The 15,095-nt window shown below is 41.6% G+C and overlaps 1 protein-coding gene across 1 annotated transcript; it reads right to left on the bottom strand.

Moving 5' to 3' along the window:
• Positions 1 to 2,620: 2,620 nt before the first annotated feature.
• pi4k2b (phosphatidylinositol 4-kinase type 2 beta) lies at positions 2,621 to 14,490 on the bottom strand. Its single transcript, XM_018737865.2, has 10 exons — positions 14,037 to 14,490; positions 9,181 to 9,326; positions 7,814 to 8,014; positions 7,507 to 7,638; positions 7,031 to 7,184; positions 6,591 to 6,655; positions 5,092 to 5,191; positions 4,654 to 4,787; positions 3,916 to 3,975; positions 2,621 to 3,487 (listed from the first exon to the last, which is right to left on the bottom strand). The coding sequence occupies exons 1-10, from the start codon at positions 14,341 to 14,343 to the stop codon at positions 3,314 to 3,316; spliced, it is 1,473 nt and encodes a 490-aa protein (XP_018593381.1). The 5' UTR covers positions 14,344 to 14,490; the 3' UTR covers positions 2,621 to 3,313.
• Between the last annotated feature and the right edge of the window lie 605 nt (positions 14,491 to 15,095).

Raw genomic sequence — 15,095 nt, 5'->3', positions numbered from 1 at the left:
ATCTGCATGAAAAGGGCGGGAAGGGGAACGAAGCTTCTATGTGACACTGATCTCCTCAGCTATATCAGAATCAGAACGAGCTTTATTGCCAAGTATGTTCACACATACAAGGAATTTGTCTTGGTGAGAGAAACTTCCACAGCACAGACACAATGACAGTGACAAGACACAGATGAAGGATAAAAAATATATAAAAATATAAAGTACACAATATACAAAAAATAGTCACTAGACATTATATGTATGTACAGGTATGTTCTATACAAATGCAAGGGAGTGTGAGTAAGAGATATGATGTGATAAATAGTTCTAAATATAAATAGCGTTGTGTATTGCACTGGTTTACTCTCTAGGAGGATTTAGCTGTTCATGAGGTAGATGGCCTGAGGAAAGAAACTTTTCCTGTGCCTGGCTGTCCTGGTGCTCGGTGCTCTGTAGCGCCGGCCAGATGGCAAAGGTTCGAAGAGGAAGTGGCCTGGATGTGAGGGGTCTACAATGATTTTGCTAGCCCTTTTACTGACTCTGGACAAGTGCAGTTCTTGGAGAGCTGGTGGGGGTGTGCCGATGATTCTTCCAGTAGTCCGAACTATCCGCTGTAGTCTTCTGATGTCTGACTTCGTAGCTGAGCCGAACCAGACAGTTATAGAGGTGCGGAGGACAGACCGGATGACTGCGGAGCAGAACTGCATCAGCAGCCTCTGTGGCAGATTGAACTTCCTCAGATGACGAAGGAAGTACAATCTCTGCTGGGCCTTCTTCACAATGGAGTCTATGTGGAACTCCCACTTCAGGTCCTGTGAGATGGTGGTGCCCAGGAACCTGAATGACTCCACTGTTGCCACAGTGCTGTTCATGATGGTGATTGGGGATAATGCTGAGGTGTTTCTCCTAAAGTCTATATATACAGCTACATACACTTGCAGGAGTTCCTCTGAAAGACCTAGGAGCTGAGGAGCAACATCTGTGCTCCCTGTTTGCCTGGGGGATGAACACTCCTCAGCTTTTCATTACCCTGTATTGAGACCTTGGAACAGAAAATTCACTCTTCTAACTCAAATATGGCCAGAGTTTATTTTGTACTTTTCTCTCCTTTTCATATCGATCTTTATTTTCCCTTCTCCATTGTCCTCCCTCTTTTGTTGAATTTTCTGTTCTTCCCTCGTATAATCAGAGACGGAACACAAAGTAAAATGAAGGGCAACGTACAAAAAAGTCATGAAAAGTAAACAAAAAATTTAAAAGGGCCGTAATTCTTGCTACATAAAGACAGCAGGTGATATAGGAGTTGGGGCCATTACCTTGCAATGTGAAAGTCCTAATTTGAATCCTGCTCCCATTAATTAGTGTACAAATTATTTGTTAATTGATTGTACAAATGGGTGAATCATTGTAAGTCACTTTGTTTGCTAACATTGTAAATTGCCTTGGACAGTCATGTCACCTAAATAGTGGTTAATAACTGTCCATACATTGGTGACCACCATTAAACTTGGGTTTGTTCAAAGAGCACTTTACACCGAAAAGAGCTAATTATAAAAACGATGAATACCAGAAATAAGCATCGTCCGAGTGTCGTCTGTTCTGCTCTTTAGGTATGCTGTCCTAGAAGAGGACAATGCATGTTTTGTGGAAAAACTTAACTGTGCAATGGCTGTCTTTTATTAAAGCAGCAGCCTTTTTTAACATATCTTGGTCTAACAATGGAGGTACCAATGATATGCAGTTTGTCACTGCCTAACAGGTAACCTCAGGTAATTCCTCTGTAAACTGATACAGGTTGCATGTGGAACAAATTGCTCTCAAAACTCTGGAGTAGAAATATAGAGAAAAAAAATCATTACGAGCAGATGGCGCAAGTGCAGGGAGGATGTGTAATTTAAAACTCATGGACTCTAGAGCTGATTTAAGTGCACTTCACAGAAGGGCAGAACCATTACACTTTCCAACAGTATCTTTTGCGGTGACATGTTTACCACACAAACAAGGCTATCGGTATATTTACAATCTGTAGCTAAGAGTGCAACAGAAAGCTAAAAACTATTGGAGGATGGTTTCCCAAAAATCCCTAAGTCACTCCTAGCTGCCCTCTGTTCCCACTCCTCACCATCCCACAGCCTTAACAAGGAAGGAAACAGTTTGGGTAGCCACTTGTAACACCAAGAACATGGTCTCTGCTTTGCTCAACATTGCCGATCATTTTCAATCAGTGTCTTCAGTTAAAATGAATAAACATTTTATCCTTTTTGCATTATTTTTTTAACGGTCTTTGCAGAAACAAAGACATAACGAGATTATTTACCAGCGGTCTCTGAAATGTATTTACGTGCTCTCATCAAGGAGATTTAGAGAAGTCTGCTCCTTGTGTTAGAAAAGAATTATGAGTTGAGGCATTTAAATACAAACAGACAATAGCAAAACATAACTTAGTAAAAACTGAAAATAAGTGAATGAAAGTTTACAAACCAAAGTAACATGTTCATTCACAGGAGAAGTGCATTATTACTTTGAGCTGTCACATTTTTGGACTGGTATGAAAACCTGCATACATTTGTTAGATTCTTTTATTCTTTTCTGTCCATTAAACACACACACAGAAAACTTGATAGTTTTAGTAGGCAGCAGATCAGATATATGTCTCCCTCTGGTGGAGTGGCATCTGAATTCATAGAAAACAGGAGACAACATTCCAGCTGTGAATCACATCTCTTTCCAAAAAAAAAAAAAAAAAAAAAAAAAAAAAAAAACATTCATACAAAGCATATTACCTAAAACTTAGGAAAATGTTCATATTAAACAATTTTCAAATTTATTGAATCCCTTTAAATACACAAAACTACATCAACTTTTACAATCATGTTTTGTACAAGTTTAAGCCCAAGATGCATCCAGAGGTGGATGAGTTAACACCACCCACCATGGGTAATGTCCCAAAGTTCATTTTTCGCTCACAAGAAAGGTGGAACAAATACACATCCCAAATTGTAGCCCGCATTTAAATACATTTCAATTATCAAATACATTCATTGCATTAAAAAAATACTAGTCTACAGCAGTACTCCTTTACACTGAAATATTCAAAAACTGTAAACCTGGAATTACATTCAAGCAACCAATTTTCAAATATTCAAGTTTAATTGTCTAAACCATTTCTCTTTTCATTTTAAAAAGTTTGGCAGTTGGGAGCTGAGCCCTCCTAACACTGGCAACCTATATCCTTTGGCATTTCAATGCAGTTTCACAGGAGAGCAGCTGGGCTGGCTAAGTGCTGAGTGAGTCAAGAGAAGCTTGGGCCTTTCCAGGGGTCCGGTGCCTTCTACCAGGAGGAGAAGAAGGGCCGCTTGCAGTGAAACGTCTGAGTGAAGGCGTTGCCCAGCTGCACCACGCGGCCTTGGCTCCCACTGCTGCTGCGCTCCACCACGACACGAGGCATCTGTACAAGCTGAATGGGGCTCTTGCCATCCTTTAGTGCCTGGGTGAGGTTCAGGATCTGAAGCGTGTGGAAGTAGCAGCAGGCTTTGTAAATAATGGGTTTAACTTGATGAAAGTCAAACACTAGTTCTCCACAAATCCAGACAGGTACAAATTGTGACTACTCTGGTTTAAAATAGACTGCTTTGAATACAGACAGAGAATTTGATCATGCATTTATTTCAGCTGGCAGTTTTAATGGAGCACTTTTCCTCTTCAATAATGGATTGTTTGGGAAATGGGGAAAAAAAATATTCACATTAAATAATGTTTTACTCAACTGAGGCTATGAAATGAATCACACTCATTATCATTTAGGGGCTGGAACAGGCTATGAATAAACACTGATACAGTAAGGACAGTGCAGGAAGTGTTACGGTCATTCGCAAAAATTAGCTAAATTCTGCTCTGCTGTTATCACATTACAAAGATAAGAACACAACTCACTTGTCCTCTCATTACAGACATCTGCTTCTCAAAAGTAGCTTTGTCAAATCCTTTATCAGTCTGTGAATCAAACAAGTGGAAATTAGACAGGAAAACACATTTCACATTGATTCTTCATGTCTTGTACCAAGTAAGACGGTATTGAAGTCAGTGTGCAAATGTATCGTTTTTAATGATCTAGTATTATACATAACATATATTTGAACAATTCAACATTCTCCAGTGAAGTCACAGTCACAGAAACTTCCACAGGACAAATACATTAGTGTACTGCCAATTCAGAGCCCTGCAAGGCAGGGTAACCAGCATGGTAATTAAACATAAATGAGAAGAAGCCCTGATAAATATTTACAAAGCTTGGGAATTTTGGTTATCAGCAAGTAGGAATGAATTATTTCTTTATATGTAAAATTACCCAAGAACCAGTCACCATTAAAGCTAAATTAGGACAGGAAATTAGTTTTGTGGAATACCTATTTATAAAGTTAAGGCTGAATCCCATCAAAAGGCAAAGCATTCTAAAATACTTCATGTTTTGAAATGTCCAGCTACTGACAAATGCAACTACAAGATCACAATATTGCTACTGCTGCTTATTTTAAAACCTCCAAAAATTTTAGACAAGACAAAAATCCTTCACGTACAGATGTCTATTTGCCTCTGTTGCCAAATAGCGAAAATGTAATACTGCACTGTGTGTTAAAAGGAAATGCTCTAATGCAGGAAAGCAAAAGCAACCTTGAACATCTCGTAGAGGTCCTCGCAGAGATCCTGCACAAAATTCATGTCAGAGATGCGAGACAGTACGAGCTCCCTCGTCTCCTGGGAAAAAGCCACCTTGGCCTGTGGCAGCCATGCCCAGTGGAACGGATCTGCAACAAATATGTCCCACATTGTATTAAGGTCAGCCAAAGCACACAAGCTCGAAACACACATCTTAAATCATTTCACTAGAAAAACAAAAGTATTTGCTATGCTATTGAATACTTCCTATGGAAAAGGGAAAAACCAACATGTCTTTCAAGTTGGCTTTTACAGGTGTTATACAATTATATATTAAATTACATGATATTATGGAATTGCTTCCTACACAAATATCAGTGCAGTACAGACAGATTTAAGCAACACCTTAAATAGCCAGTAAAATACATTTTGAAGAAAAGGAGCGTTTCTTACATGCTCTCCATTCATCAGGATGCTTGAAAGGAAATGCCAGCCCATTATCTATGGCTGCTATTTTGATAGCTGAATCCTTTGCTGTGCTCCATTCGGTGTCCTAAGGAAGTGAACAATCAAGATTTTTTTTTTTTTCCCAATTCACTTGTTCCATGGATAAAAAGAAACTCATCACATGGCTACATACAGCATTACCATCAGTTGCTTGACATGACTTCCTTCGAAACAGAAGTTCTGGACACAAACACCGTGGAAGAACAAAGAAGCAATAACTGAAGTGTACAGCAGCCACATAAACCATGACAAGTGTTTTCATTTGAAATAATGAAATCTGCCCAACAGCAGCTCCCAGAAAAAGGCTGCACCTCAACAGGAAACCTCAGAGACATTGAATTGGGCAAAATTACTGGTGTGCATCTGGAAGACAAACACTTAAATTTGACAGAAAACCTTGAGGGTGAAATGAGCCTGGTGGCAAACTGAGCTAAAAGACACTCAGAAACTGTGATACATGTACATGGATTGTGGTCCAGAGCTTCTCAAACTCTGCAAGATCTGCAAGTGGCAGAACTGATCAAAGTAGGATGCAATTGCCCCTGTCTAATGACAGACAGAAGACATCCCTCACTTTGCTCATGTTAAGTAAATGTATGGCTAACAGTGCAGGTCTGCAGACCCCGAAGAGCTGTACAACCCAAAGTGCCTGGCTGCAAGATTAGAGGACAGCAGCTGTAGTAAGAGGGCAGTGGCAATAGCTTGGATACATTAATTCAGTGTAGGCTCATTGTTAATGTGGCTCCATATGATGAGCTATTATCTGTTCTCATTTGGTGACAGTGTGACAAAAAGGATCTTCTAATTGACAGCAAAGATGCAAACAGGGTTTTAGATGCATGAGGACAAGGCTTTTCCATAAATGGTACATTTTATACACCTTTCTCTGGCAGGTACAAGAGTAGTGAGTCTACCTCTGCCTACCTAATGGCAAAATGAAGGAAATTCCTTGTAGTAAACTGATGCCACACTCTTGGAGGAACGTCCCATATCCTTATTGACTCCGTATAACAGTACTTCTGACATCCTAAGTAAACATAGTGGTGAAAAAAATCAGCTGACTGATCCATATGAACTTAACCTCCTACACAAAGGGGGATTTGTCAGTGGTCTTTCCTGGTGGCTGAAGCAGCTTTGGAATGGAAATCATGTTGATATAAGATATATATATATATATTTTGTTCAATAAGAGCTTTGTTCCTTGCTAAGAAATGCTGACTTTAATGCTAGTGGTGTAGATAATGTCGCTGTGTGTCAGAGTCAATGTATGTGCCCTGAAGTCCTCCCTCATAAAGTTCATGTAGGTCACAATATCCAGAAAAATGGTATTCTGGCTGAATGCCTTTGTCTTGTTGCGCTTCAGCCCAAGAGATTACATAGAAGAACCCAAAAAAGAAAAAAGGAGGGGGGGGGGAGAAAAAAAAAAAAAAAAAAATCCACCTTACCTTCTCGGAGGCCTCACTGTCACCTGGCTTTTCGTACTTGATCAACCAGTTGTCATTTCCTCTGTCTACACAAAACAAAATGGTAAAGTCCCCGAAAACAGCTCAGCTGAGCAGTGAATGAAAAATATATGCATTTAATGTCATGATTACATGAGGTGCCACCTAGACGTGTCACACCTAACACCCAGGTGGGTATTGGCAATTTAAAAATATAAACAGCATTATGTGTGTGTCTATTCACAATATTTCACAATATTTTACCGTGCAAGGAGGGAAAACACATACAACACATCCTCTTCAACTTATTTAAAGAATCAAAGGGTTTTCATGAGGAAAAAAATAGACAGCTAATGATCACATTATATGTTCTGTACATATTTCTTACATTAAAATGTGGATGGCAAAAACAAAGAAAGCACTTTTGTGGTCTTTGTGCACACCTGTGTTCCTAATGACATAGTCCAAAACCACCAATCTCTCAAACTGGGACTGCAGCTGTTTTCTCATGTTCTCTGGGAGGGGGTCTGCTTCAAACTTCCTCAACCAGTAGTCTGCTTCCTGGTACCCCTCCACAAAAAGCTGAAAGGAGCCAACCTAAATAAAAAGAACAACCCTTCTCCTTAGCCACACTCAATACCAAAAGCATTTCACATGTGCATACAACAATGTAGGCTATTCATAAACACACACACACACACACACACACACACACACACACACACACACACGAAGGAGGGGGGGAGAAAAAAAAAAAAAAGGATGGAATGCTGATTTCCAGTAACAGAGAGAGATCACCGGATACACAAATATAATTATTTCCTCTATTTAAACTGTAGGAAGAATTATGAAATTTTAAAAACAAGCAGATACTGTAAAAATAAATAGCTGACAAAAGATTGACTCCAAAACATCGTACCTTAGGAGGCAAGCCAACTCTGTGAAATCTTCTGCCAACTTTAGGGACTTTCTCTAAAGCATATTTTTTTCCTCTTGACTTTGCACGGTCTATTGCACTGTAGTGAAAAGTTTCACTCACCAGGTACACGACCTACAAGAAGCACAAATACAGTAATCATTAATATAATCCGAATACACAGGGTACAGTTCTGTAATTCAGAAAAGAATGCTTATATTTCTGCATTTGAAAAGATGCCACTCCAATTTTATAACTTCTCATTAGTATGCTTGCAGGAATTAGAGATGACATGTTGCACGAAACTCACCTTTGTCTTGGGCACTATGTTCAAACCCAGTTTTTGGTCGACAAGCGAGGCGGCCGCCTCCGAGAGGTAACCCTGGTTGGGAACAAGACAGCCCCTCCCAAAACAACAGGGGCAGCACACCTTGTGGAAATATTTGGTCCATTTGGGGTTCAGGTGTCCGTAAGGCTCTTCGGATTTTGGTTTGAACACACCAATTATTTTCTACACAAGCAGAAAGACAAAAAGTGACAGCATAATGACTAAATAAAATAGTTTTGAGAAAGTCAAAGTAAAACCAGAACACAGTTCCCTGAAAAGGGATAGAGTTCAGGTGCTGCAGATGTTAAATGTGTCATTTATGCTGTACAGGTGCTGCTCTTAGGTTGCAAGTGAAAAAAGAATGAAATGGTGAAATGCTGTGACTGGCAGTTGAGCTCTTACGGAAATTTATCATTCAAATTCACTGGCTTCTTGCTTTACAAATTCTACTGGGACCAGAAGGTTTTTCATAACTGTGTTTATAACTCCACTGTCACGATCAATAATAGCTTAGGTTCTGCAGAAAGTTCATAAACAGATTAAAAACACTTTAAAATATTAACTTCCAGCTCTATTAAATTTAAAAGTAATTTAAAAGTGAAAGAAAATGCATTCATTATCTCTGCTCCCACTTCCACGAATATAAGCATGATTCTTCTTGTTGCTCTTAGAATCTCAATAACGCATGAACACCAGAGTGAACAGCAGTAAACACTAGAAATAAACAATTTAAGGATGCCCCACACCCCGTGCATTTCAAGGACTACTGTCAAGCTTAGTTAAATCCAGACCTGTTTTCAGGAAGAGGTAAGGAAATATGTGATTGGGAGACATTGCTTGGGGAAAATATCTTATTGAACCTTCACTATCATCTATAACTCAACAGATGACAACTTACAGAGCCAGTGTATGGGTCACTGTAACAATTATGGTTAAGGAGAGTATCTAGATCAAATTTTGACTGAAAGTTAGGATGAGTTAAATTGTAAGATTAAGCATCAGAGTAACGGTTAGTGTGATAGCTCGGGACAGCAGAGCTGAGGTACGGCCTGGGCTAGGCTTACAGCTAAGATTATGGGTACAATAACTACAGTTACAGGAAAGACTTTCACTAAAAAAAAGTCTAGACAAAGTCAGGATGGTATAAAATCTTATATTTGCAACAGTAATTGTGATGGAAAAACACTCATATTTACTATAGTAATTGTGAGGGTCAGGCCTATGGACACTAGAGCTGAGTTAAGGCTAGGGTTACAGATATGGGAACAATAGCAGTTAGTGGAAGACTTTCAACCAAAATGAGGTCTGGAGATACTCCTAGGAAGATCTAAAATACAACTCCTGCTCACCCCTTTAGGATCCTTTACAAAGTAGCTGCCACTGGAACCCTGGGAAATCCTCTCAGGAAAGACACCATTCTCGATGGCCTGCTCTGCCCGCTGGATGATCTCCGCAAACTCAGGGTCCTCTGGGAAAAAGTTAACCTCTCCGGTACCTGTTGAATGTAATTAATATTTATTCATTTTAATGTCTGGTGAGGTAATGGTTTAAGTGTCACAATACATCAAAAACCTAATCTTACAAGATGTAAGATGGCCAGGAGTCTGGTTTATTTTAAAGTGGTACTAACAAATACAAATCCTTCTGATATGCTAATCTAATGACATCATCTTATTCGAGGACCACGTGAGGTGGCTGCTACACTCGTTTGCTGCATGAATTTGTTTTTCTTCGGTGGTTGTCTTTTTTTGCTATCTGCCTATATTTACATTTATTCATTTAACTGATGCTTTTCAACAAAGCGACGTATAATGTTAAGATAGCTACAATTATTTACCCATTTATATACCTGGGCAATTTTTACTGAAGCAATGCAGGGCAAGTACCCTGCTCAAGGGTACTATAGCTGGAGGTGAGAGTCAAACCTGTGACCTTTGGGTCCAAAGGCAGCAGCTCTAAGCACTACACTACCAGGTGTGCTTGTTTATGCCTTTCTGTGGAACTCACACTGCTTCCACCAGCAAACTTGCCTGTGGACTTTGTATTGCTACACAACCGCACCAGCGAATTTTGTTCTGTTCACAGTGACCACGGTGTGGTTTGTAGAGCGTGTCTGCGGTCCTGTTGCCATTGCACCGGATGCTTTACCCGGCGAGGACTGCAGTTGTAACAGGATTTTTATATGCGCAGGAGATCTGCTGCTTGTGCTGAGCAAACAACCAGCACTTGCCCAGAGATTGGTTTCTCTGGATCAGGTCCGAGCAGAGATGCCACGGCCGCAGCGGATGGCCAATAAACAGGTTTTGGACTGTGTGAGAGGACGAAGATCACAAGCAGTGGAGATGTGGTCAAGCCTGCTGTACCTGAGAATGACAGGCGGCGTAATGCCAGACATCACGGCTGGTGAATGGTTCCGCAGCCCGAACTAAAGAGCTGACTGCAGTCACCGTGCATCCATGTTTTTGCATTTACTTATTTCCCTGAAACTTTTCTTCAAAAGGAAAAGTTCTTAGCGTTAAGCCACTTACCATTATTCACCCATTCATATACCTGAGTCATTTTTTTCAGGAGAAATTCAGGGTAAGTATCTGAGCACGAGAACAAGAGTAGAAGTTGGAATTTGAACGTAGGTCCTTTGAGTCCAAAGGCAGCAGCTCTAACCACTATGTTACCAAGTGTACACCCTGTGGGTTTTCGCACGCCATTCTGCTTGCCAGCGTAACACGATCCACACTAAAGTCACAAAGCTTAAGACAAGGCAACCCAGAGCACGAAATATGGTCTCTCGAGACTCTCTTCAGCACCGCATTGGTCCAGAGCTACAGTTTGTTTAAACAACACTATGTTTTGTTTACCTGCAACTCAATATCTATTTACACACTTCTGTGCTTATCTGGGTGAGGTAAGCATCTATTCCAGCATTGTTCCAGTGTCTTCTGTCACTATATGTGCTGCTGTAGCCTTGTGCAATTTCATACAGTATCAATAGAGTATCTGTCATAAATACCTTCCTCCTCTCTCTATCAATGAAGTGAGTTTCATCTGTCTCCTATTACTAGGCAATGCACTCAATTATATTGATGTGCACGTGTTCAAAACCCCCAGCCAGCAGAGTCATTATGCAAATGAGGGAAACCTTTCACTCTGCTTTCCTGTCAGAAAAGGACACCACAACGGCCTCGTGTCCACAGGGTAATACGATAGCCACCACACCTCGTTTCAACTTTCTCTTGCCGAGACACCCCCTTAGTCTCTCCCATTGCTGAGAGTCTGGGCACGAGTCCATTAGCAGAAGCCCGATCTGGTGAACATTAAACATTCAACTCCATTCTGCAGCTTATTTGTACCATCCCCAATTTCTCAGTACAGTTCGTGATGACTGAATATTAGACAACACTGTTTAGGATGTAATAGGAGGGATATGAACATTGCCAGACTCTGCTATATTACCACTCTCCAAAGTACCAAATTCTTTTCAGAAACGCAAGACAGACCACGTCAGTGACGTGCACCGTTAGAACCAGGCACTGCTGAAAAGTGGAGGAATCATCAAACTGACATCACTACTAAAACTGTGGCATGACATGGAAACTTCTACACTGGAAACAGATGCCAGCAACCCACTCAGGCAGCTCTGTGGTTGGCATCTGCTTCCAAAGTACAGTTTACAACATACAGCAGTGGCTAAAACTGAGGCATACGGAGTAGCCCCTGTTCTGAAAACAAAAAAAATCTGTGACAAGTACATGGGGTTTATTCACTGAGATTTATACAGTACAAGGGCTATAAAAAATGTCAGTCACAACCATGCTAACACATGCACGTAATATCTTTCCCTAATTTCTGGCAGCTCACTTGAAGCTAGTAAATCCTTCACTGGACTTTGTACTTTAAGTGGCTGGCATAGTGTGAAGGAAAGCAAAGGCACTTTGCAAACAGACGATCTCCAAAAAAAACTGCTACCGAAGTACTTAAAGTGAAAGGTGCGGAATCACTTCTAATTTTATTTTCATTTCAGAACCGCTTGTCCCATACGGGGTCACGGGGAACCGGAGCCTACCCGGCAACACAGGGGCGTAAGGCCAGAGGGGGAGGGGACACACCCAGGACGGGACGCCAGTCCATTGCAAGGCACCCCAAGTGGGACTCGAACCCCAGACCCACCGGAGAGCAGGACTGTAGTCCAACCCACTGCGCCACCACACCCCCTCATTAAAATTATTAATCTATATTTAGTTGGTGCCTTTGTTAAACCTTAAAATGCTAGATCAGCAATATCAGAATTATTTAGTCTTTTATAGAGCAGGGTTAGAATCTTCAGAAGGACAACAGGAGTGTAACTAAAGCAGGAGTGGGACTCAACCCAGGAACCTTCAGAATCCCCATGGACGCATGGCTTTCTTCCAGGTGCTCTAGCATCTTCCCACAGTCTAAAGACATGTGTTCCATGTAAACTTGAGACTCTAAAATGCCTGCGGCATGTGTGTTTGTGTGTATATGGGTTAATACTTATAAGCAGATTAGTGTATTGTATCTACCATGGGTGTCACCTTGGACATAAGTGTTCGGTAAATATGAATACTGTAAATTAACGAACAAATAACAATGTCACTGTTACTTCTCCCATTACCTGGCATTTTTTACTATGATTAAGCCAACGGATCTATCTTGCATGCATGGACTGGAAATAAGTCATGTCATTTTTTTAATAATATATATCTTCATGCAACTAAGAATTGTGGAAAATACAGAGTGGAAGTTGCTATTTTTAAAGACAGTGAAAAGCAATCACGTGTACATGCCGGCAGGAGACAAGTCTTCACGATAACAGGCCCTTGAATGCTTTTGTACACACCAGGGGGTGTGTCTGTGATCTGTGAGATGTGTGTGACCTATATTAACAGAGCTGAACACAGTCAGGCCTATTCTATAATCAGTTTGAGAGACATACCCCTGCATCCAGTTAAGGATGGAAAGCCCAAATAAATGCCCAAGTTATTCAAATTTTAGTCCCTATTTGAAAGTAAGCTAAACACACATCTACTGATTTAAACACCGGTTGCATCTCCTGACAGCTGCAGATATGTGGGTGTGACTCCTGCACACGTTGGAAACGGATGCAAAAAATTTATTGTGCCCTATGTGTATGCATAAAGCATACTGTTAGCTTCTCTAAAATCACTAGGGTAAAGGATGTTAAAACCTTTCCGTCTAAAGAAAGGAAGGTGGGACACACGTGATCGGCACTGCCACCATCTGCTCCATTTACACACTCCCTTCCTGTAGCACACAAAATGACAACAATATCACTTATTCAGCAAGAGCCTGCGGATGAGCCGAGAGCCGCGTTGCATCTCGCAATTAAAACTAAAAATGTACTTGTCAAAGATCAGCGTGTGATGTCAAGCTTTTTCTTTTTTTTTTTTGCAACTCCTGACATTTCACCCTGAAACTCTTTGTTGAGATGAGCCACCACTGTAATTTGAAAAGGGAATTTATCAGAAGCACAGGGAAACATGAGATAAAGCGTGTCGGGCGATAACACTGATGATGTGCACAAGCACAGGTGCGGCCAGGTCATCAGCTACACACCTCACTGCATGATCTGTTATTAATAACTGGTGTCAAAGTACAAACAAACAAGGAATGGACAGCACAGCGGCCACGCGGCTCTGTGCACTCGTATGGGGACACTATGATATCTGTAGGTGCCTGACTATTCTGGGCAGCAAGTGGTGCTTCAATAGCGCTGTCACAAGTTCAAGATATGAAGGTCCAAAGTTTAAAATCTCACACCATCATTCAAAGGCACTTACCCTCAACTGACACAGAGTAAGAATTCCCGAACGAAGCAACTGTAGACGTGCTAGTAGTTACAATTTAAGTCAACTTGGACAAAACTAATAAGTCAGAGGTTAATACTAAAATTAGAAATACATGATTATAAGCCAGGCAGGAGGATGCGGCTTCTCAGTTTTACCCGCGACGCGTAGCGCGGAACTTACAAGAGCCAGTACTACATCATCAATGTAACACGCACCAACAGCTACATTTATTCATATACTAGTCTATAGCAGTGAGTCGAGTTTCTAACCGAAACACTGAAAGAACTGACATGTGGCAGCTGAGCTGTGTGAGCACCGAGCGAGTCGCACATGGGACATCATCGCCGCCCCTCCTGGCAGCCTGGATCCTGCTCTCTCACCTGGAGACGCCAGGTTCTCCTTATCCGAGGACGAGCTCCGGCGGCTGCGGCGGCTCCGCTTCTCCTTGCCACTCCTCGGGGAGCCGGTGCCACCCAGGCCCGGCAAGAGGAGCTCCTCCTCCCCGGAGCCGTCTGCTTCCAGCTCGGTTAGGACGCTTTCGGTCGAGCCGGAGATCCTCACCGCGCAGCCCGGACTACCCCTAGCCGCCGCCGCTCTCAGTCCCTCTCCGGGGGGAAAGTTCGAATTCTCTGACTCGACGCCCCCATCCAGCGACACGCTCTCGCTGGGCACACATTCTTCCATCATATTTACAGTTGCTTCAGGTGCACTCCGGCTGTTCGCTGGGCGGTCTCACCTCACGTCGCCATTGTTTCAAGCGCCCGCGTTTCTCCGCGAGGAACAGCCGCTCACTGCCCGCAAGTCCACATCACCCGTCACCGAGCGCGAGCTTCCTCTTTCGGTGCGCCTGCGCACATGAACTAATACGTTTTAGCGCGGCTTTTCCCCCACTGCGCACGCGCAATTTCGCTAATATTATTTATGCGTCTGCGCCATCGGCGTGAGCTGCATCAATAGTGCCGCTGCACATCCAGGATAATAGGTACATGAAATTTAAGTAATTAAGTACAATTAGACTGATAGACGTCCAAACCCAGCAAATCCGTTGTAACGTCTCAAAAGCCTTATGATCTGAACGTTTATAATTAACATTCTTACATTGTAACCCCAGAGAATGGACTTGACCAGGGTCAAGTTCACACACTCACTAGGGTAGGGAAGCATTACCATTGACATCCCACACTCAGTTCACCCCCCATATGAAGAAACTTGAGGAAAACATACATATTTGCCAATTGTTGTTCTGAAAAAAAAAAGAAATCTTTATTGGAAATCATACAAACATTTTTAAACTTCAACCTTGAAAAATACAAGAATTTTAGGATAATCCACTTCATGTAAAACATTTAGTGTTAAAATGTACAGTTTACATAGGTGTTGAACATAAAAATCACAAATCTCATACAAACAAATGCACATTTTATCTGAATTTCTTCAAT

Source organism: Scleropages formosus, chromosome 16 (genome assembly GCF_900964775.1).
Source record: "Scleropages formosus chromosome 16, fSclFor1.1, whole genome shotgun sequence".
Lineage (NCBI taxonomy): Eukaryota > Metazoa > Chordata > Actinopteri > Osteoglossiformes > Osteoglossidae > Scleropages > Scleropages formosus.
Note: the sequence above shows the minus strand (reverse complement) of the source record. Positions and strands in the feature narration are given on the sequence as shown.

Bases quoted from the DNA above. Each gene is read 5' to 3' on its own strand.
- pi4k2b (XM_018737865.2), bottom strand. From the start codon at position 14,343: ATGATGGAAGAATGTGTGCCCAGCGAGAGCGTGTCGCTGGATGGGGGC. The intron at 8,015-9,180 runs GTGAGCAGGAGT...CTGCTTGTGTAG, and splicing joins TTGTAAAGGATCCTAAAGGG to AAAATAATTGGTGTGTTCAA. The intron at 5,192-6,590 runs GTAAGGTGGATT...TCACTTCCTTAG, and splicing joins ACAGTGAGGCCTCCGAGAAG to GACACCGAATGGAGCACAGC.